The sequence below is a fragment of the Dermacentor silvarum genome, chromosome 5 (genome assembly GCF_013339745.2).
Source record: "Dermacentor silvarum isolate Dsil-2018 chromosome 5, BIME_Dsil_1.4, whole genome shotgun sequence".
NCBI lineage: Eukaryota > Metazoa > Arthropoda > Arachnida > Ixodida > Ixodidae > Dermacentor > Dermacentor silvarum.
Genome location: NC_051158.1, coordinates 15,779,329 through 15,801,457, shown reverse-complemented (window position 1 = coordinate 15,801,457; position 22,129 = coordinate 15,779,329). Strand labels below are relative to the sequence as shown.

General features: G+C 45.4%; 1 protein-coding gene across 1 annotated transcript; it reads right to left on the bottom strand.

The window, feature by feature from the left end:
* Positions 1-4,075: 4,075 nt before the first annotated feature.
* LOC119452779 (uncharacterized) lies at positions 4,076-22,129 on the bottom strand. The gene is made up of 6 exons (XM_049667405.1): positions 21,975-22,129; positions 16,422-16,608; positions 12,509-12,567; positions 11,536-11,654; positions 10,560-10,613; positions 4,076-4,528 (listed from the first exon to the last, which is right to left on the bottom strand). Exons 1-6 carry the CDS (start codon positions 22,073-22,075, stop codon positions 4,452-4,454), a joined length of 597 nt encoding a protein of 198 aa, XP_049523362.1. The 5' UTR covers positions 22,076-22,129; the 3' UTR covers positions 4,076-4,451.

Below are 22,129 nucleotides of genomic sequence, written 5' to 3'. Positions count from 1 at the left end.
AACATTGTGAGATATAAAGCTACTCTTTAGGCAGCAATATAAAAGCATTATATATATATATATATATATATATATATATATATATATATATATTCAGGCAGCAACATAAAAAAGCGTGCGATCGCGCACGCACGCACACAACTAAACTCAACTCAAACGCAATTGTATTTTTTGGCATTGCAACAAGAAACGAGTATTTTTTATTCGTTTATTTTTCACTAGCAGGTAGTACCAGGGGCTCATGGATGTTCAGAAACTAGGTATGCCCAGCACAAACATTTTCTGCATGGTTTGAGCGCGGACCTATGCCTCTTAATGCAAGGAGATCAACACGGGCCTTGAGCGCCACCTCCCGAGTAATGTTTTTTTTTTTTTTATTAACACAGGAGAGGAAAGTACCCGGAAAATTTCTGATTATGAACGCCAATAGAGACCCTCCTCCCCGCATAGCTGTGGTAAAAATCCAAGCCCACTGCGTGGAACGATGCGAAAATGCCCAGACATCATGAGTTTTCTAAGGGATGGTTCTGTTCCAGTTTCTAGACGAAGCAAAACAAACTTTCGTGGGAGTCAGTTTGGTAACAAAAGACCCACTTAAGCTATTTGATATTTCTAATGCCGTAAGAACTGGATGTCAGGTGAACTGAAGGGCATGAAGAAAAGAATGAAATGCGTTCGTATTTGGTGCAGCACATCAATTGCAGTAATGAAACAAAGTAACATACGTCATCGGATGCAAGTAGTAGATTGTAGTGTTCGCTGAAAAGAAAATCAAAGCCCCTTTCTTAAAGAAAGATGGTTGAACGCGAAGCTTGCCCCCTCGCAAAATGAATCAAAACACACACACACACACACACACACACACACACACACACACACACACACACACACACACACACACACACACACACACACACACACACACACACACACACACACACATAGCGCGCGGCCCACCCGTGGTGACGGCCGGGAATGCATTGCGTGACGCGCGTAATGCAATGCAGTTCTTATCGGTACAACTGCGAATGTAAACTGTAGTGTTCTACGATACGTATGTCGTGCGCCGTTTTTCTATTGTGCGCGCAGATGCGCATATAGTTCCATTGTGTAACTTGGCTATACTGCAGTGCGTTTTTGGCGCTCACGGACGAATCACTGGGACATAAAAATCTTCGTTTTAAAACAACCAACACAATAATTCAAACATCGCGGGATTGGCCAAGTGATAAATTTGACTGCTCAGATCGAGACGACAAAGTCAAAGGCTCCCTACGCGAGGCATGCTCATTTAACAATAAGAGAAAATATTGGTCACTTCGAGATGTTCTTTCAAGAACTGCATCGTGTGCACAGAAGAAGAAGTCGCAGTTCTCTTGCGGCAAAACCATTCGGAAGAGTCGCCATTTGCACGGGTCTTTTTTCTTTGTAGAGCGCAGGAAATGTCATCCGCAGTAGTGGCGTAGCGGCTACGGCGTTGCGCTGCCAAACACGAGGTCGCGGGATCAAATCTCGGCCGCGGCGGCCTCATCTCGATGAAGGCGATATAGAAAAATTGCATATCGCCTTGCATCGATGCAAGGCGATATGCATATCGATGCATCCGTGCATTCCGTGCATCCAATGCACCGTGCATTGGATGCACGGGATGCCCCATTGTCGCATATTTCATGTTCGTATGTTTAAGCACCAATGGTTTTCTAAGCAAGATAATGTGTTTTGAATTATTTCTACGTGTCTGTATTAACCAAGGGTGCGGTGCGGGCTTTAGGCTTGTCTCGTCGAACAAATAGGATGGCCCTACTTCAAGTTGCAAATGCTAATTTATTTACAGGGTTGTAAGTCGGCGCCGCGCATTCACAACAAGCATTATTAATTACCTAGGTCGCCCAGAAAACAGCAAGTCGAAAACAGGGTTTTCAACTATAGCGAGGTCGCAAGCAGAGCTTAAATAAAAATGTCACAGTTTCGCCCTAAGGGCGAAGCAATGAATGCGATAGCAACACAGCAATGTCACGAAGTAAGGTGAGCGGCTTTGGTAGCAATATGAATTGTAGTAAACATGAGCTGATTAAGTAAGCAGGTGTGCTGCGGCGTAAGTAGACCTACATGGAGACTCAATGACCACGAGAAGGCGCGTGTGAAACGGTGGTGTTGATGAGAAGCCCTTCCCGTGGGCAGCGCGTGCGAAGGGACACACCTGTAGCGCTGCACTGCCGATCCGGGCAGCATTGCATGTGTAGCGTGCGTCGAAAAATGTGGCCCGACTATTACTAACTGAATGAACAAGCGTGGTGTGAGCGCGCACAAACATGAATAGATCGCACTGAATGACTGCAGAAAACGACTGTCAAAACGCTGGCAGCAAGCGCATACGCTGCAGCGGGCGAAGGTACGTGCGGTCTATCGCTGCAACAGAAACTGAGCGGCGAATGCACAGTGCATAAAGGTCAGAGCCGTGTGGAGATAAGAGACGGCTGCGGGCGAGCGACGAGCGTGGTTGTTGGCAGCGTAGAAGTGCGCCCCCCCCCCCCCTTTTCCCTCCGGCGCTGGCTGCCCGCTTCCTTGATTGCGCGTGGGAGAGATAAGAGACGGTGCGGGCGAGCGACGAGCGCGGTTGTTGGCAGAGTAGAAGTGCCCCCCCCCCCCCCCCCGCTCCCTCCGGCGCTGGCTTCCCGCTTCCTTGCTTGCGCGTGGGAGATTGAGTGCGTCGCTCTCCGTGATAGCGCGCGTCCCCACACGCTTCCGCTCGGGCATACGGCGCGCGGCGAAGATTTTATCTATACGGAACCTCACGGCGACGGCGACGCCGACGGCAGAAATCCGGTTGAAGTGTCCATATAATTGCTATCGCAATAAAAATCGGGTGCGCCTGTAGGCGCGGATACATATAGTTGACGTCGCCTACGTGAATAAAACAAGCGGTTATGAACCTCTTTCATGGACTAAGTTTTTTCACCGCCATAGCTGCATCTATAGAAGGCGCAGTTTACCATAAATGCAGATAGCCGTGTTAGTGCTAGGAGCCACCAACCATTTTATTGCGATAGCAATTATATGGACACTCAAGCGGATTTCTGCCGTCGGCGTCGTCATCGCCGTGAGGTTCCGTATAAAGTCCAACGACGATGAAATCGTCGCCGCGCGCCGTATGCTATATGTGCGAGTTAAAGCGGGCGAGGGACGCGCGGTTTCACGGGGAGCGAACGCACGGCGGAGAGCAAACGCGACTTATTCCGTCGCGCGAAATGCCGTGGAGGGACGGGAGGGAGGTGAGGCGACGTTCAGCTGCGGCACCAAATGCGTATTTATATAAAAACGTTGCGAGGCGAGGTGGTGGTAAAGACTTCCGACGCTGCTCGACGAGTGTCCCGTTCTGATCTCGTCGAAAACCTCCGAGCCGCCGCCACAGGCACCGGCAACAGTCACCAACGCCGCGCGCGTTCGGTGCGAACGCGGGCAAAACGTCGAAGGCGTCGAGAACAGTTGTGCGCTTTGCTGGTGTTTTAAATCCTATACCATGTCGTAATTAAAAGTGCAGACGGAAGTAATGAAGGGTTAGGGCCTAAAACATAGCTAGAACCACGACGAAAAAGTCACCTTTATGTTTATGACAATGCGATGGATGACAAAGAAAAGAATGCGCAACAGAACTGTCAGGCATTCGAAAAATGAAGCCTGACTTATTGATTGTTATCGAGTTGAAAACAGAAAATTGTCGGGACATTTGGCCATCCCGACTTGGGTCTAGTTGGGATTCGGAGAATTGCGTTTGAAAATCGAGACTGTATCGCCAATATCGGAACGGTTGGCAACACTAAGCCAAACGCACTGCGCGTCTCCGAAGAACTGTTTGCCTGGTGAAACGCGATCACTCCTTTGGCATGAGATTGTAAAGTGAATCAAGTAATGCGAATTACTTAGACTAATACGTTAGCGGAATTAGGAAACGTGGTATGCAGTGTTATAGAAGACGAAAACAAGCCCAATATGCATATAACCCTCTACATATTTCGCCTTTAGTCACGTTTCGTTTATAATATCTATTATTCGTACATGCATTACATGGGGCATTTTCTTTTCCACCTTGCAGTTGGTATATAAGGCGCGTGTCTTTAAGTGTCTTTCACCGTGTTTATTCCTGTGCCCCTCCACTGCGACAGCCTTGAAGGGCTGCAGTATTCACATGGAAATATTTTCTTTACGCTAAGTGATCGATTCTTGGATATGATCAAGTGCGTAGGATAATGTGCGTATCGATATGCTTTTACATGCGGTGAGAACAAGAAAACGCGTTGCGTAACGGTACAATGAGGAGAACGTTACAGGGACATCACGCTCCATGCAATCGGGGCCTAAATGTCGTCCCTGCTTCGAGCGCATCGGCGAAGTCGTCGTCATCGTCTGCCGGTGGTTCACCCGGCGGCGGCTCGCTGCTGGCTTCGTCGGTGTCACGTGCACGCTTGTACATCGCGTCCAAATGGTGCGCGTCCTTTTCTCTGAAGTCGTTCATCGCCGCCGCCAGTGGCTAAAGCAAAAAAAAAAAAAAAAAAATCCCAGTTGTCCTTAGCCATCGCCTAAGAGACGCGAAGGCGAGAGCCTTGTAAAGCCTACTGTAATTCACCTTACTCGACCTTAATCCTCCTTAATCCACCCTAATTCACCTTAATCTACCATAATCCCCCTTAATCCACCCCAACATACCTTAATCTACCCTAATACAATCACTAATCAGTCATTAATTAACTTTGCTTGTCATTGATCACATTTATACACGGCTGGACATGCTTTGGTTCGCTTCGGGCCTTCCTTGGGTCACGTGACTTTTTGTACCTCAGAGCGCAACCTTGAAACATAGAGATCTAAGGCTTTAGCCTTAAAATTTGAACACGACATATACAGCTAGAGCGTCTATTGAATAAGAGGGACGTAGAAATAACAGAGCGTAGAGAAAATTTAAAGGAGCACTGAAATGACCTCTTCGGCTTGTCATTTCGCGCTTCAAAGCCGCATGAACACTAGGAAAACAAAGCGCCCTAAAAATGACTGTAATACTTGTTTGTTTCTACGAATCCAAAGTGAAGATGGAGCGCTGACAGATGCAAGCATGCTGCAGGATAAAAAACTCGATCAGCATCATCATCAGCATATACGTGCACTGCAGGACGAAGGCCTAGCTCTCCCTGTGATTTCCAATTACCCCCGTCTTGCGCTAGCTGATTCCAACTTGCGCATGCAAATTTCCTAACTTCATCATCCAACCTAGTTTTCTGCCGTCCTCAACTGCGCTTCTCTTCTCTTGCTTAAAAAATAATTATGTGGTTTTACGTGCCAAAACCATCATCTCATTATGAGGCACGCTGTAGTGGGGGACTTCGGAAATTTGGACCACCCATGGGGTTCTTTAACGTGCACCTAAATGTAAGTACACGGGTGTTTTCGCATTTCGCCCACATCGAAATGCGGCCGTCGTGGCCGGGATTTGATCCCGCGACCTCGTGCTCAGCAGTCCAACACGATAACCACTGAGCAACCACGGCGGGTTCCCTTCTCTTGGTATTCATTCTGTAACTTCAATGGCCCACCGGTTATCCATCCTACGCATTACATGGCCTTCCCACTCCATTTTTTTCTCTTAATGTCAACTAGAATATCGGCTATCCACGTTTGTTCGTTGATCCACACCGCTCTCTTCCTGTCTCTTAGGTCTGATAGGTGGACCTGCCTTTGCCAAAGGTGGCCTTGTCATTCTTAGCGTGTAAAGTTTTCAGGGATTCGTAGAATGACATCGCGTGCTAAGTGACGTCACTTACTAACGTAGCCAACGACATGCATTTGGTTGCGTCCTCCAAGAGTGCTGCAGCATACTTTAAAACTTTGGTTAAAGTTAGCTGGTACACCATGTGTGTACAAGGTCGAGGTCCATTGCTTATGCAAATGAATGAATGTATTTGTCATTATACAATCCGAGGCGCCTGCTTACCGAGTTCGAGGAAGACCTGTAAACGTAACAAAAAGTCATGCCGTGAGTCTTTTGTGACAAAATCACGTGCGGGCTTGAGAAATAAAGGTAATAACAAAAAAAAAAAAACTCTCCCGCTTATATTTCATGGAGTTTCTCACTGACATTTTTTCTTAAATATTTGTAATGTGATACGGGCGCTGGTCAAAAATAAGTCATCCTCATCATCAGCCTATATTTTTGTCCACAGCAGGACGAAGGCCTCTCTCTCCCTGCGATCTCTAATTCTTGCGCTAGCTGATTCCAACTTGGGCCTGCAAATTTCCTATACCTTCATCACCTCACCTAGTTTTTTGTCGTCCTCGACTGCGCTTCCCGTCTCTTGGTATCCATTCTGTAACTCTTATGGTCCACCGGTTATCTATCCTTCGCATTACATGGCCTGCCAAGCTCCATGGAGCTGGGCAAAATTATTAATAGGGTTTTATCAATCAATCAATCAATCAATCAATCAATCAATCAATCAATCAATCAATCAATCAATCAATCAATCATCAATCAATCAATCAATCAATCGTTGATTAGAGATATACATTTAAAGCATATTTTTATACAGGCACGACCCTTGGACCTCTCCGACGGTTAAAAGGAGATACGTTTGTCAGCATATGAAACTATGACGCAACTACACGACAAAACAAATAGGTACTTATTCTACAGTAAGTTTCGTTCAGTACAGAATAGATTATCAAACATATCAAAAAATTACTTGTTAACGTAGGAGTTATTTTCTTAAGTTGAATACGTGAAAGCAGACAAGCTGCTTGTACAAATGGCATGATGCGGATGATGCGAGGATATTCAGTGAAACGTTTCAACATTTCGCTGCAACGAGCGAAAATAAAAATAATCCATAGTTAGTCCTATATGTGTGGTACGCATAGTGGCACGGATGAGGCAGATTGCAGTGATTATACGCGAGCCTCTGATATCCTAGCGCTATCGAAGGGAACTGAACAGCGGTTATGTAAAAGTTAATAAAGAAATAGTCAAAACGCGATAATTGGTACGAAATGCGACCGGTTGTTTGTTTAGTAGTGCGCGACCATATACGACTGAGTCTGTTTTAATTGTGCACGAAGAAAAGGACGCGCAGTGTGGCCCCCTCGTGCAACTTTGAGGGTTTTAAAGGTTATGTGGTAAATTTAGCTGCAAAAAGGTGTTAAATAGGTGTTCTTAGGGGCTAAGATAACGCAGTAACTTAAAGATGTGTTAGTGAAGAGTTTATTTGCACGTATCCAGAGCGATAATTTTCGTAAGACAGTTTTAGCGTTGTAGTATTATTAATTTTGCGTTTTAGCTGTAATAAATAGGCTAGTATCATCGGCGTTAAGGATACATTCTTCAGGCAGAGCAAATGATAGATCTTCAACGTTAGTTAAGAACAAACATGGCTCAAGATTCGATCCTTGCGGCCACGACTGTTCGGTGCACGTGATCATAATGTCACCCCATCGAAGTGAACATGTTGCTCTCGATTAATTATATAGTTAGTCCAGATCATTAGCCCATTTCAGCGGGTTCTTCAGCTTTCCATTTTAGTTAATAGTATCACGTGGTTAAAAAGCACCTCATCTGCAGGTCATCAATGTTAGTTAAGAGAAAACATGGCCCAAAAGTCGATCTTTGCGGAACGCCACTGTTCATTGTACGGGGTCATGATGTCGCCCCATCGAAGTAAACATGTTGCTCACGATTAATTATATAGTTAGTCAAGGGCGTTAGCACATTACCGCAGATACCTCAGCGTTCCATTTTAGTTAGTAGCATCACGTGGTTAAAAAAAGCCCCTCATCTTCAGGGATAGGCATTGCAAACGGACATGCGCGGCGCGTAGACGACGCTGTGACAATCGTGTCTACAGAGTATCAAACAGCTCCACGACGCGAAATCATTGGAAACTTCAAAAGTAAGCCCACGTGCCCTTCCTCTCGATGGCGGCACGCTTCCAGCCAGAGAGTCAAGGTCACGCGCACAACTGCCCCTGCGTAAGACGCATTGCTGGAAACGTCACAATTTAGGGCACGTGTCCACAATAAATCGTCTAATGCAGACCGCGCAAAAGCGCCACCGAGAACGCGCCGGGTAGCCCCCCAAAATAAAAATTGCCAGGTGTCCTTAGCTATTGCCTAAGAGATGCGAAAGCGAAGGACTTGTAAAGCCTACTGTAATTCACCTTCATCCATCTTAGTCCACCCAAATCCTCCTTAATCCACCCTAATGCACCTTAATCAACCATAATCCACCTTAATCCTCCTCCATCCACCTTAATCGACCTTAATTCACCGTTTAATGCACCCTAATCCTTCTTAGTCCACTGATTAATCGATCATTAACTGCTAATCATTAACCCTCTCTTATACACGGCTGGACATGCTTTCGTTCGCTTCTGGCCTTCCTTGGATCACGTGACTTTCTGTACCTCACAACGCGACCTTGAAACAGAGATCTAAGGCTTTCGCCTTAAACGAACTGCAGAAGGCGGGGCTCGTGACGTCAATGTGACGCGATCCCTCCGCTTTGCCATGAGAGAAGACCGGGAAGAGGTGTCACTTGCGGACGCTAGTCGAGGAAGGAGAGCGTGCACGCTGGCGGGTAAGCTTGCCTCCTGACAGCATGACAACGCGGCATATCAATGTATCCTGTCTGCTTTAGCAATTAACCAGTTTGAAAAATTATTGCGGCAAAACGCTGCCGGGACGGCATTCTATAACTTGCAGTGCATAACCACAACTTGCACTGGGGCTTGGTGACTACTATTTATAACCTCCTTGCCAGGTGAGTGGTTCTTTAACGTATCGAACGCTTTTGCGAGGACGAGGAAAGTATCTAGTGTAATTTATCGTTAATAATTAATTTCGTATTTTCGACAATAATAAGTAGTGAAAATTCTGTTGATTTGTTTTCCTACTGCCACATTACACCTTTGTGTATACAGTGTGTTTCCTAAATGTTAATTGAGCTTACAAACCAAAGCTCTTTCGACAACTTAGACGCGAATGCCGTCAGAATACAGATGGGCCGATAATTATACACTTTCTTTCTGTTGCCATTCCTAAAAACACAAATGATATTGAACTTTTAATTTCGAAGGAAACCAAGCATATACAAGGATGTCGTTGTCAACATCTGCTAAGGTTCCAGCTAACAGTTTAGAAGGGTGCTTTATAATTTGAACAGAGACGCTATCGTCACCAATTGACATCGTGATTTCCAGTGCAAGAAATATTTTTCACGCTTTGTCGTCAGTTACGGGGTGAACTAAAATGAATAGTATACTTCAATAAAAAAAAATTGTTCACTAAACAAAGAACTTGCGCAACTATGGATGATTCTTGTTGACACTTATTTTGCCACTTTATGCTCGAAATACTTCATTTTCTTTCTTTCTGTTTTCTCAATCTATCAAAGCGTGCCCTATTTTGACGAAACCCTATATTTCGACTTAGCTGCTAATACAGAGACATGCGTTTCTCTCTTTATATTGTAAAAAATATATTTCCGGCTGCTCTGTTGCTCTTCAAGTTTCGCAGGAAGATCATCATTTGTGGTCCGTATCATCAGTGTAACCCTTGACACTATTACTTGCCTGTTAAGAAAGAAAATGCGAGGTTGCCTTCGTTCAGGCCTCTCGCGGTATGTCAAAAACGTATGGTGGCTCTGACCTCAACTGGCCGCTTCTGTCGCTTGCTGTACAGAAGAACATGGCCTTAGAGATTGGTTTCCATTACTCGCTGTAGGCTGTGCGATGTGCACGTGACGAAATGACGTGACACACACACACAAAAAAAAAAGCTATTGCGCATTTTTTTTTTCACAATCCAGGAAAAAAAAGTTTCACGTGTTATATTGGGCGATCCGGGCAAATTGAAGGCCATGAAATGAGAACTTGCAAGAAGAAAGCTGCGGTAACTGCAAGAGCTATTTATTTTTCGGTTTAAGAAGGGAAACGCACGTCTGCGTATCTTGTCCTTTTTTCTTTTTTTTCTTTTGCTGTGGAAGCAATAGTGAGAGGCAGTGAAAGTCTCATTCAATAAAGCACATAAAGAAACATTTAGGAAAACAAAAGTAGAACTGTTCGTGCTATTTCTTTACGCTTGATGACGTGTACTTGCAGCGCCTAGGTTTATATTGTGCATACAGACTGCAAGTGACGTTAAGAGTTATTGAAAAACGTGTACTTACACCAGTGTATCTGTCAATTTCACACAGAGTTGCGTTATTACAACATCCACCACAACGTCACAGTATGCAGCGACACAAAAGACAACATATAACCCCCCCCCCCCCCTTTTTTTTTTTTCTCACAGTATGCAGATACAAAACGTATAATGTCGTTTTCTTCAGACTTTATATATCATTTTTGACACAAAGCTGCGTTGCACGAACAGGAGGACATTACTTGCACGAGACATGGAAATGCACAAGCGACAAACTAAGAAGATTTCTGCAAGCAAAGCACGTCTACGCCGTAGACTTATGTGGTCTGCTGACGAATAAAAAAGTATAGAAAGTGAGACGAAAACAGGGGTCATACCATTTTCTGTAGGCTCGGTATCTGCTGTCCACTTGGTACTAGCTCTGGAAAACGCTGCAGAGACATCATTGAAAAGCCGAGGAGTGAGAATTGGCAAATCAAAAATTAATTGTGAAACTATTGACAATGATTGTCAATGCAAGGCAATAGCCGAAGGCCTCGAGAAAGCGTGACGGCGTATATTTGCTGCAGCGAGGATATTTACGTAGCGTTTGTTATTTCATTGCGCGATTCCGTAGATAAGAGAGCCATTAACGAGCACATCTGTAGCGGTAGTGCTAATTAGTAAGTAGTTTTTACTTATTCGTAATAATTACTAGTTAATTAGTAGTAAAGCACACTCTTCTAAAGAAAGCTATAATAGTTGGCGTTCGGCAACAAATCCGTCCCGCAACTCAGCTGCATGAGTAGACACACTCTTTGCGCTGGCGCCTTAATTTGTATCGATAAAAGTAATCGATGTCGATCTTTCATCGATAGTTTCTATCGGTAAGATTTGTATCGGTGGTAAACGTTTGACCACTGACCACAAAGACGGGGAAACAGACAAAGAAAGCTAATCGCTTTGAAAAATGCACCAGTTAATATCTCCGTCTTAGGTAATTTGTTTAGAATAATATCTCCCACTACGAGAGTAGAGAACTTCGCTTGTCCCTCAAAGTTTTTAAGAACTTCAGATTACCTGGTTACTGGAGCTATGCGGTAACCAGGTTTGGTTTGCTGTAGTAGTAATAATAGGTTATTTTATTTATTTACTTAGAAATAGCACTCTCTCAGATCTGACACATAGAAGGAATGGGTAAGTACATTAATACAACATACAGTCAACATGTCACATGTAAATCACATGCTATAAATAACACCCTTACAAGCACAAATGGTGTAAGGGTGCCACTTATGGACAGATGTATACCCTCATTCAATTTTAAAGCTTTAAATTGCTTTACAATGCACATGACGATGGTTATGTACTCACATAAGTCGATGAGCACGTAGATGGTCAGTGCACTGATTAGGGCGGCCGTTAAGCACACCGCCAGACACAGCTGGACCGGGAATGGGTGAGACTCCTCGTCTTTCTGACTCCGGCGCTTGCTGGGCGGTCGACACGGTTAGGCTTAGCGGTTGACATGGTTAGACTTAGTGGTCAACATGGTTAGGCTTAGCGACGAACGCGCTCAATCCAACTCCGCGGGTTCCATCCCCGAATTAAAGTTTTTCTCTGACGATCTATAAAGCTCGGCGAAGTTCTCGGCATGCAGGAATTCTTAAAATCTGCTTTTGTTACCGCATCGTCCATCAGATTGATTTTTCAAGATGGATATACTGCGTTCGAAACGTGCGCATGCATGGCGATAATGAAAATATGCAGAGAAATGACACCACAGCGCTAAATATGAGCAGGGACGAATCAGCGGTGTAGGAGTGAAGAGAAGTGTATACATTTCCGTCGTATATGTTTACAAACAGTCCCTGGTATTGCCCAGTGACACGATCTGCTAAATTTAGCGGGCAAAAAAATAAATCTAAGCAGTAGTGCTGCATCAGAACAGACAGGCGTCGATTTTAAACTCAATTTTTCTATAGGTGGCCATATGTACCGAAGTCAATTTCGCCGTAAGTTACACGAAGTTATCTGTGATAGAAGCACGATGTCTCAACTTTTATGTGGAAACGTAAATATATACTTCCCACATGCTGAATTAACTTGAAAAGAGGTGTATTTTCTCGCCAAAGTAGACCGATAAAACATGCGACCGTAAGGTTTCTTGGGGTCGCGTGAGAAACCGTCAATACGTAACAATCCGCGTGGACTACGGGATCGCAACGGGACAAAGGTGCGCCGACGCAATCTCGGAGGCTTCACATCCAGTACAATAGGAACGTGCACGGGACAGTATGTGCAACCTCTTTCGACTAAAGTAAACCGACTCTCAATGTGGACTCACCGCATGACTTCGAGGGAGTCTACCCTTCCACTCTTGAAGCGGTTGGCAATAGCTTGCACCTGCGCATAGAAAATGGGAGACGAGCAGAAATGATGGAAGTGTAGACAACTTTTCAGAACGTGACGCATGGCCTCAGAGTTCACTCGCCGCCACATCTAGGAGGCCATGCCTGACGTTCCAAATGTGCGTGGAAAGAAGCGCCGATGCCAACGACGGCTACAGCCTATCGAGGTCACGACACATATCATAGATGGATATCATGACTCTAGTCGATGCGGCCTTCTTCGGCCTTCAGAAAAGCAACTTAACCAAATGCATAACAGATGCAGTTCACGTAATTGTGGTCTCTGCAAACAACTGTAAATACTGTTAATTTCATTTAACGTTAGGGATGTTCGTCAACTTCTGTATAAAAAACAAGGCCCTTTAACTCTACTTCTTAAGTTAAAGGGCGAATTAAATTCTGCTCCCTGAAATCTCGGCTTTCTCCAATACAGCAAATATGTTCCAACCAGTTTGGCATTTGTTTAATGAGAGCCCTGCGGCATTTCAATTGCATACTTAAAGGACTCCTCACCAGGATACACCGGAAGTCTTAAAGAAAAATGTAGGAAGCGTTCTACCACAACATTTTTTAGAGGAAGTGTTTGGTAATAGCGGATATATATTCAAATGAAATGAGGAGAGGTCATAGGTTGAGCATGCGTTATAACATCCCCCAGCAGAAGCTCTCTCCCATTGATTCAACCAGCGCCACCAAGCGGTATTCCTTACTTGGCTTCTGCCATATCGTACAGCCGGCGGTCCTCATTACAGAACAGAAAACTGTTCATTGTAACACAACATACCGCTGTGACCGCTCATTTTACGGCGGCAGTGCTACTGAGACGAACACAGAAGTAGAAACAAAACACGCGCACTCACCGCTTTTTCGTCTGTACACAGTTTTTTTAATGTTACGGAATTGAAACGATCGCCTGTTTCTTATAGCACAAACCTACTCATTGAGTTGGACTATCGAAGAGGCGGGCATTTACTTACACTGGAAATCAAAATGCAGAATTGACTAATTACCGATATGTAACTAATCAACTTTTTAAATAACTACAATAGCGCACACATTACAGTATAGGAATTTAAGCCAATGATTTCACAAATCCGCGTGCAACGAATTCGAAAGTAGCACCTGGATATAATGATAATCTGGATATGGAATCGTCACCGCGTGATCCATGCACCGATTTTGCGACCCTGTTTCCAATGCCCAAACATGGCGAGGGCCTTTTTAGGAGGAACCTTTTCCTAAGGGGCTCCTAAATAGATGCGACCGCTGAGATCGTTTCGCCCAGCGCCCGCTGAATAGGAATTTGACGAGTTGTGTTACATTTAAGCAAGAGAAAATTAGTATCCACTGACCGCATACTCTACTGATTACGTAATAAAGGATTACAGGAGGAATACGTGAATATCTTGGCAAATATCTACAAGGATTGCGCAGCAACTTTGGTTCTCCAAAAGAAAAGTAGAAAGTTACGTATCAAGAAAGGGGTCCAGGCAAGGAGACACAATCTCTCCAATGCTATTCACTGCATGCTTAGAAGAAGTGTTCAAGCTCTTAGACTGGGAAGGCTTAGGAATGAGGATCGACGGCGATTATCTCGGCAACCTTCGGTTTCCAGATGACATTGTCCTATTCAGCAACAGTGGGGACGAATTACAGCAAATGATTGAGGACCTTAACCGAGAAAGTGTAAGAGTGGAGTTGAAGATTAATATGCAGAAGACAGAGCTAATGTTCAATAGCCTGGCAAGGAAACAAGAATTCAGGATCGCCAGTCAGCCTCTAGAGTCTGTAAAGGAGTACGTTTATCTAGGTAAATTACTCACAGGGGACCCTGATCATGAGAAAGAAAGTTACAGAAGAATAAAATCGGGTTGGTGTGCATACGGAAGGCATTGCCAAATCCTGACTGGGAGGTTACCAGTGTCGTTGAAAAGAAAAGTGTACAATCATTGCATTCTACCGGTGCTAACATATGGGGCGGAAACTTCGAGGTTAACAAAGAAGCTCGAGAACAAGTTAAGGACCGCAGAAAGAGCGATGTAACGAAATATGTTAGGCCTAACGTTAAGAGACAGGAATAGAGCGGTGTGGATCAGAGAACAAACGGGGATAGCCGATATTCTAGTTGACATTAAGCGGAAAAAGTGGAGTTGGGCAGGCCATGTAATGCGTAGGGTAGATAACCGGTGGACCATTAGAGTTACAGAATGGGTGCCAAGAGATGGGAAGTGCAGTCGAGGACGGCATAAAACTAGGTGGGTTGATGAAATTAGGAAATTTGCAGGGCCAAGTTGGAATCAGCTAGCGCAAGACAGGGGTAATTGGAGATCGCAGGGGAGGCCTTCGTCCTACAGTGGACGTAAATATAGGCTGAAGATGATGATGACGTAATGAAGCACTATCGGTATTTGGGCCATTAATGTTTAAGAGAAATTATTGAAAGTCGCAAGGAAAAGAGAAGAAAGCTCTGTCATAATTTTGTAAACAATTCTTGAGATTCATCTAAAGTTGATAAAAATTGAATTAAATTCTGCGGTTTTACGTGGCAAAACCATGATCCCATTATGATACACACCATAGTGGGGGACTCTGGATTAATTTTGACCACCTGGGGCCCATCAAAATGCGGCAAAACGCGGCAGCCGGGATTTGAACCCGTGACCTTGTGCTTTGCAGCGCAACACCATAGCCACTAAGCGACCGCGGCGGGTTAAAACGGATAAAATTGATGTATGGTACGCCGCTCTGAATTATACCACCAACTAGGGAGTATGATTCCTACAATACCTTCGTAAATTATTGTAACAATCTCACGCAAGTCGCACACTCGTATATCCCTTCTGTTCGCTTCAGATGCTCCAATAGATATAATTCATGGAACTGTCGTAGATTGTTTTGGTACTGGGTTACGGATTTGTAAACTATGTGCATCGTTTTTTTCTTAAAAGGAAGCTTTAGCTTGGTCCCAACTCCGAAGCCGCCTATTCAAATAGATGTAAAACGCAGAAACGCTTTTCTGAGCTAACCGCTAGACTGATTTTAATGAAATTTGTTGCATTTGAGAAAGAAAGTTAGATTGTAGCGACTGTTGCAAGCGAAATTTCGATTTAGGGCCTGAATTTGTTTATAGAGTTTCCAAAAATTGGTAAGATTGAAGAAAATAGAAGCACGAAGTTTTAAAATTCGTAGCATGGCACCTAGAACAGATATCGAAGTTCTGTAAACTGCATCCATTAGAGCATACAAAGCTAACAAATCAGGTACGTCGATTTATATCTAACATGAATTTGTTACATTGTTTACAAGAGTTTTTCAAGAGTTCAACTCACAAATTAGTGGTCAATTTGAGAGCCATGTGTAATATATCAATTTTGTCCGGTTTAGATGTACTATATTAGGTGCAACTTACAGAATTATATCATTTCTCATTGCTGAGTTAGTGTTGCAAATCTGATAGTTTCGTCTTCTGAAAATTTCTAATTTTTGTCAATCTTTATTAAAATGTTGACGACCTAAACCACCAGTCACTACATTTAACTTTTCATTTATATGCAACAAACCTCGTTGAGATTGGTGCAGTGGTTGCAGAGAAAAACGATTTCTGCTTTCCCAAGTATTTAGATAGGCTGCCCTGAGCTAAAGCTTTAAAGGTGCCGACTTTTGGCAAAGTTAGTAAAAAAAAAAAAAGAGAAAAGATCTGGTTTTAAACCAAAATTTTGCTACCTACAGTCGGTAGGATACAGATTTCTCACGCGAATGTTACGCATTTCCCTGAAACCGGTTTAGTGGTTGTTTAATGAGAGCGTTTCGCATGCGTATGCTTGATTCAATGCGTAAACCTGAGCGCACCGGACTGAGGAGCGTGGCGACGATTCCCTTGGAAGGCGCGGATGCTTTCCTCTTGACCTCCGGTTCTTCTTCTTGGGCTATCTGGGTCGCTTCGGCGGAAGGACTGAACGTGGTCGTCTTGGTGGCGTCGCCCTTCCTTTTGTCACCAGCGTCCGTCAGGATCGACCGGAGGGCGTGACTGTCCCTTCTGTTCGAAAATGAAGGAATGAATGGATGGATGGATGAATGAATGAAGAAATGACTGGATGGATGGATAGATGAATGAAGGAATGACTGGATGGACGAACCAATCGATCGATCCATCCATCGATCGATCAATCAAGAAATAAGTCAATCGACCAACCAACCAATCAAGCAATCAATCACTCAATCAATAGATACATCAAATAATGCATCAATCAATGTTTGTTATAGGGCCCAGATATAACTTATTGGTCCTAATGCGCTCATTAGTCGATCGTGAGTCCATATACAAGTGAGAGAAAAGCGAGAGGCTTCGCGGACACAGTGGCAACGTGACAAGGGCAGTGATCAGTAGCCATCGGGGTGCACATTGTAAGCAGTGTGGTTGCCGGCATGAATTCGACAAAAAAACAGCAACCAAATGACCCGGGAATTACTGAAGGCCAGAGAATATCGGCATTGAAGGAGAACTGTGCTAGTGCGCCGGCTGTTTTGCTAACTGACAAGGAAATCACGTGTTTATAGCAAACCAATGACCAGGTGTAGTTGACAGCTGCGTGCACAATTATTTAAGGGTGACCACAACACCTGCCTCTCGTTTTTGTTTCCCGTTTTTTTTTTTTAAAGCGAAGCTTTCTATGTCTCACTGATTTGCAATGCACTGCAGGAAAGCAAACTTACACACTAACTATCTGCGCATCTGCGGACACAATAGAACAGCGGATGTGAATCTCCGCGCACAATAGAACAACGGCGCGCGACATACGTATCGTAGAACACTACAGTTTACATTCGCAGTTGTACTGATAATAACAGGATCTGTAACGCCACGCTACCCGGGCGAACTGTATATATCTACAGTGCATTACGCGCGTCCCGGCAATGCATTCCATGGGTAGGTCGCGGGTGCAGCGCACGGCAGAAGAGGCTGCCGTACGTTAACGTAAGCGCAAGCGCGATCATGCCCGTAAGGCCGATCCCGTGTACCGGCAACGGCAGAGCCTCTTACCGACTACCACAGCGATCACAAGGTAATACTGTGCAAGCGTAGAGTCGTCCGTGAAAGTGTGAGAGTGTGCGTGTAATCAACGGCTACATGATCTAAAATAAAGGCTATGCAACTTAACGAAATGTGTCTTCATTCCCCTTCATCGTCAGAAAAATACAATCCTAAACAAGCAATCAAATCACATATGCATCGCATCGGGTCGCTCAGAATTTCTTGGGTTCGTTGCGTGGTCGTTGGCTTTAGACTGACTTTGGCTTTAGTGCTGATGAAAACGGGTTCGTAATCACCCGTCGGATCAGTTTGATCCACTACACGTGACACTGTATATACAGGGTGTCCCAACTATCATGCACCAAGATTCATAAATATGCAAATGCCACGTAGCTGGACAGAAGCAAGGTGTTGTTGTTTGCCGTCGCTTGGAGATACTCGGCTTATTTTTTTCGCATTAGGCCCTAAATTGCGTAATTAGTTTTAATTATTCAATTAACTTCTCAAATATTATAATTAGATGAAAAGCGTCAATGAGAAAATTGTAGATCAACATGAAACTCTCGACACAGCTTTCTGTTGCTCAATAGGTACTACGTAAAAGCTCGCAAAAACGTTTTTATGTAGCAGGTATTGAGCGATAGAAAGTTGTAACGGGAGTTTTTCATTGTTGCTCTACAATTTTCTCATTGACACTTTTATAATTATGGCAGTACTTCTTGAATTCGATAATTAATGCCGATTACTGAATGAAATCTTAGCAACTAAAAATTACTGACGACTACTCCACTGTACTTTCCTGGAAACCATATGCACTAGGTTTTACTCGAATTGCTTTTTTTTAAAGTCTGGGTGCTTGATAGTGGGGACACCCTGTATATTCAAACACGAGCCATGCATGGTGTTCACAGTGGTGCCCCTAGATGGCGTACCATGTCCAGAGTGAAGCGCGAGAGAGGAATCCGGATGCAGTTCACGTCTCGTATGCATGATGCGTTTCGGCGGTGGCAGTATGCTGTGTCGTTTGATTGCTTAAATGCTCATCGCATTAACGTCGACAGTATAACCCTGAGATGACTTTGCGGGAGTTTTTACTATAAAGAGCGCAAGCCGTGGTGGAAGGCAGAACAGTTCCCATATTTATTGGCTCCTGTTTTTAGGGATATTGTATCGAGAGCTCCTTGAGTGTCGCGATAGTTGCCACCGCTGCACTATCCTCACAGTAGTCCCTTCAACATCACTGGAGGGAACTCTGGCGATGTGATGAATTAGCTTTACTATGGGTATCATGAGTAGTAGTACCACATGTATTCGTTTAATCTCAGTGCTTACGGTCAACGTTGCGTGTGGCTTCGCACGTTCTCGTGGTGTTGTTCGTTACGGTTTGGCTTTCTAAATTTCAAAATTATTTTTGTCTGCCTTCCTGTGAGAGGGGACTCGTAAGGCGACGAGGCCCGAGGTCATCCAAAGGAAATATACGGATATCCTACAGCTTCATCAACTAGAAAGAAGAACATATCCACTGCCTCGATCACTACAAACTAAGCAGGGAAGAGACGGTCGCCCTACGGCGTCAACACATACCGTATAGATACGTGTAAGGGCCGCAGGGCTTTTTTTTCCACAAAATTTTGATGAGGTGTGGCCCTTACATGGGACCACACCTTTTGGTCAAAATGGTGCCGGCGTAGCCAGCGACTTGTGCACACCCCTGATCTTACGCAGACCCCGGCTCTCGCCATCTAGTAGCGGCACGCGGAAGTAAGCAGCACGCGAAAATTCTCCGATAAGCGCGCGCGTGATCGGGGCACCGAACGCAATTGCTTCTCCATTGGAAATTATTTTTCTCAAAATTTTGGGTTGCTAATTTTGGGGTGCGGCCCTAATGCACAGGTTGCATCCCATCAACTTCCCATACTTCTGCCGCTGCTGCGAAGTGCCGGACACTCTCCACCACATGGTGGTGAAGTGTCCGCGCCATCGTACAGGTAATGCCATCAACCAAGCAGACGCCACAGTAACAACCGAAAAACCAAGCAGAGGCCACAGAAAACCAAGACGAATTAGAAGAGCACATTGAAAAAATTATATCTCCCTTCCACTCCGTGAACATGGTCGAACAGCGAAGCTTTGTTAGTTACACCGAATGTTACGAGTGTTACACGTGCATGTGTTGCACGTGATGCAATTGCGTAAATACAAGTAAACACAGATATAGAACAGGAAGTTATATTGAAACGTTGCGAGGCGAAAGAGGCAGCGACTTCCGACGCTTCTCGACGAGTGTCCAGTGTCCGAAACCTGCCGAGCCGCCGCCAGAGGCATCGGCCGCAGTCACGGACACCGCGCGCGTTCGACGCGAACGCGGGAAAACGCGGGCGCGTTTGCGTCGGCAGCAGCTCTGCGCGTTATCAGAAAGGGCGCGCCGCACAGAAACACCTTCTCTTATACCCATCGTCTCTCCTCCTCGCGCCAGAGCGGCCTCTCCTTGGTCGCCTCCTCCCCCAGCGCGCCTCTCCTCCTCTGCTGGTCACGTGAACTGCCCTCCACCGGCGCGGCTCATCCTCTTCTGGTCACGTGATCTGCGTGACACCGGCGGGCGGACGGACGGCGTAGCCTCGACCTACAATCGCTCCGTTGTTAATCGTTCGCTCGAAGCCTCCGACTTGAAAGATCAGCGCAAGCGGGTGGGAACCAGGCACGGCAAAAAGCGATCGCCAGCGGCTTTCTGGACTAAGGGAGCCACCCAGCCTGGGCGAAGGAAAAACTCTTTCATGCTGATTCTCCAAATAAATGTTTTCTCTCTCAAAGCGCGCAGGCAGTAAGTTACCACTTACGGGTACAATCATTGCGAATTGTTGCACTTAAAACGCGGTATTTCGTTTAAAATGATCAATATTGTAAAGCCGCTTGATGTGACAAGGAGGAAGTTGGAGCAAATCCGTGTACTACACTCATAATAGCAAATGATAATGACCCGCCGTTCATACAGCTCCCGTAGGCACTAGCATCAGAGTTCGCTGCAGGGAGCTTGAAAAAAAAAAAAGGTTGCCATAATGATACAGATGATCGCGAAATGACACAACATCGGGATTCAGTGAGTGCCGGGTCATTGCGGCACCTCCAGCGACGAGCTCACCGACGAAGCAACTAGAAAAGCGCTCGAAGGAACAAACCTTCTTTACATGCCCTAATCGAGGACTGACGCAGCAGCCTACCACCCAAGGAAACTAGCGCATAATGCAACCTTGCAGAGGCGGCATGTACCTGACTTCACTCATCATCGGGAGGGCAACACAAGGGCGGACCGGCTAGCTCGCGTACTAAGCATCCGAGCTGCGGACCGACCCAGTGACGAGCCTCCTTCTACACCGCGCGACATCCTCGAACACCAAAGACAGGAGCGGAGGCAATATGGACGCCCTCATCCTAAGTTAAACAGTCAACAGGCGAGGAATTGGCGCCGACTTCAAACACACACATACCCAAACCTACATACACTTAGCCGTATTCACCAAGCACGATACACTGACGAATGCCCATGGTGTGGGGACACGCCAACGTTACCGCACATCACGTACGTGGATATGCCCAAACAGACCAAAACATATAAACTCCACACTACTAAAACCACAAGATTTTAACAGGCAGTGGGAGGCGCGGCTTGCGGACGAGGACCAGGACAGCCAACTGGCTCTCCTGGACCAAGCCCAGCGAACCGCTCGTGCCAGTGGAGCCCTGGACTAGGGGCCCCAACCACGGGACCTAAAGTTTCATTTTATTCATTAAAGTTTCTCTCTCTCTCTCATCGGTTGCCTTCTCTTTACCATTCTATGCAACTGCGCCTGCCACCTCGTTATCCCTGTGAGAAAACAGTGCTTTGCCGCTAGCGCTTTTGTGTTGCATTAACAAATGCGCACTCATTCTTAATTAGAATGGCCGATAGCGCCGAGTGCCGTGCCTGTGGTGTAAGCAGACTATCGCACACTTCCTGTGCTACCGCCCATCCCTTGAAAATGACGGAATTGGCCTCCGCAGAGCTCTAGATCAGCTAGACGTAAAAGCTTTCACCCTGGGCAAGATTTTGCGGCCTTGGGCTCGGATATCATAGCCGCGGAAGGCCACAAAGGTATTGCAGCAAGTTCTGACGTCCACGGGACTGCTTGACCTTCTGTGATATAAGAGCAGATAACTTTCACTACGACGCTGACATCAACAGTAAATAATTCGCTTCTCTTAATCGCTTCCTCTCATTTGCCCTTCCCCCAGTACAGGGCAGCCAACCTGACTCAGACCTCGTTAACCTCCCGGCATATTATTTAATATTTTCCTCTCTCTCTCTACATATAAGGTGCGAGAGTGCTAATCACCTGGGTGCACGAAGTGCGCTGTCGCCCGTGGAAGGCGCAGCAGGGGCGGGACCGGCAGGAGGTGCTTGCGATCGCTTCGTAGATATGGCGGCCTGCATCATGAGCTGTCGTCGTGGGCGCCACTCGACGCAAGGAAAGCGGTAACAGACAGTGAG

Excerpts from the sequence above, each read along its gene's own strand:
- LOC119452779 (XM_049667405.1), bottom strand. The coding sequence starts at position 22,075 with ATGATGCAGGCCGCCATATCTACGAAGCGATCGCAAGCACCTCCTGCC. Across the intron at positions 11,655-12,508 it reads GACTCCCTCGAAGTCATGCG|CAAGCGCCGGAGTCAGAAAG; the intron begins GTGAGTCCACAT and ends TCGACCGCCCAG. Across the intron at positions 10,614-11,535 it reads CTACGTGCTCATCGACTTAT|CGTTTTCCAGAGCTAGTACC; the intron begins GTGAGTACATAA and ends ATGTCTCTGCAG.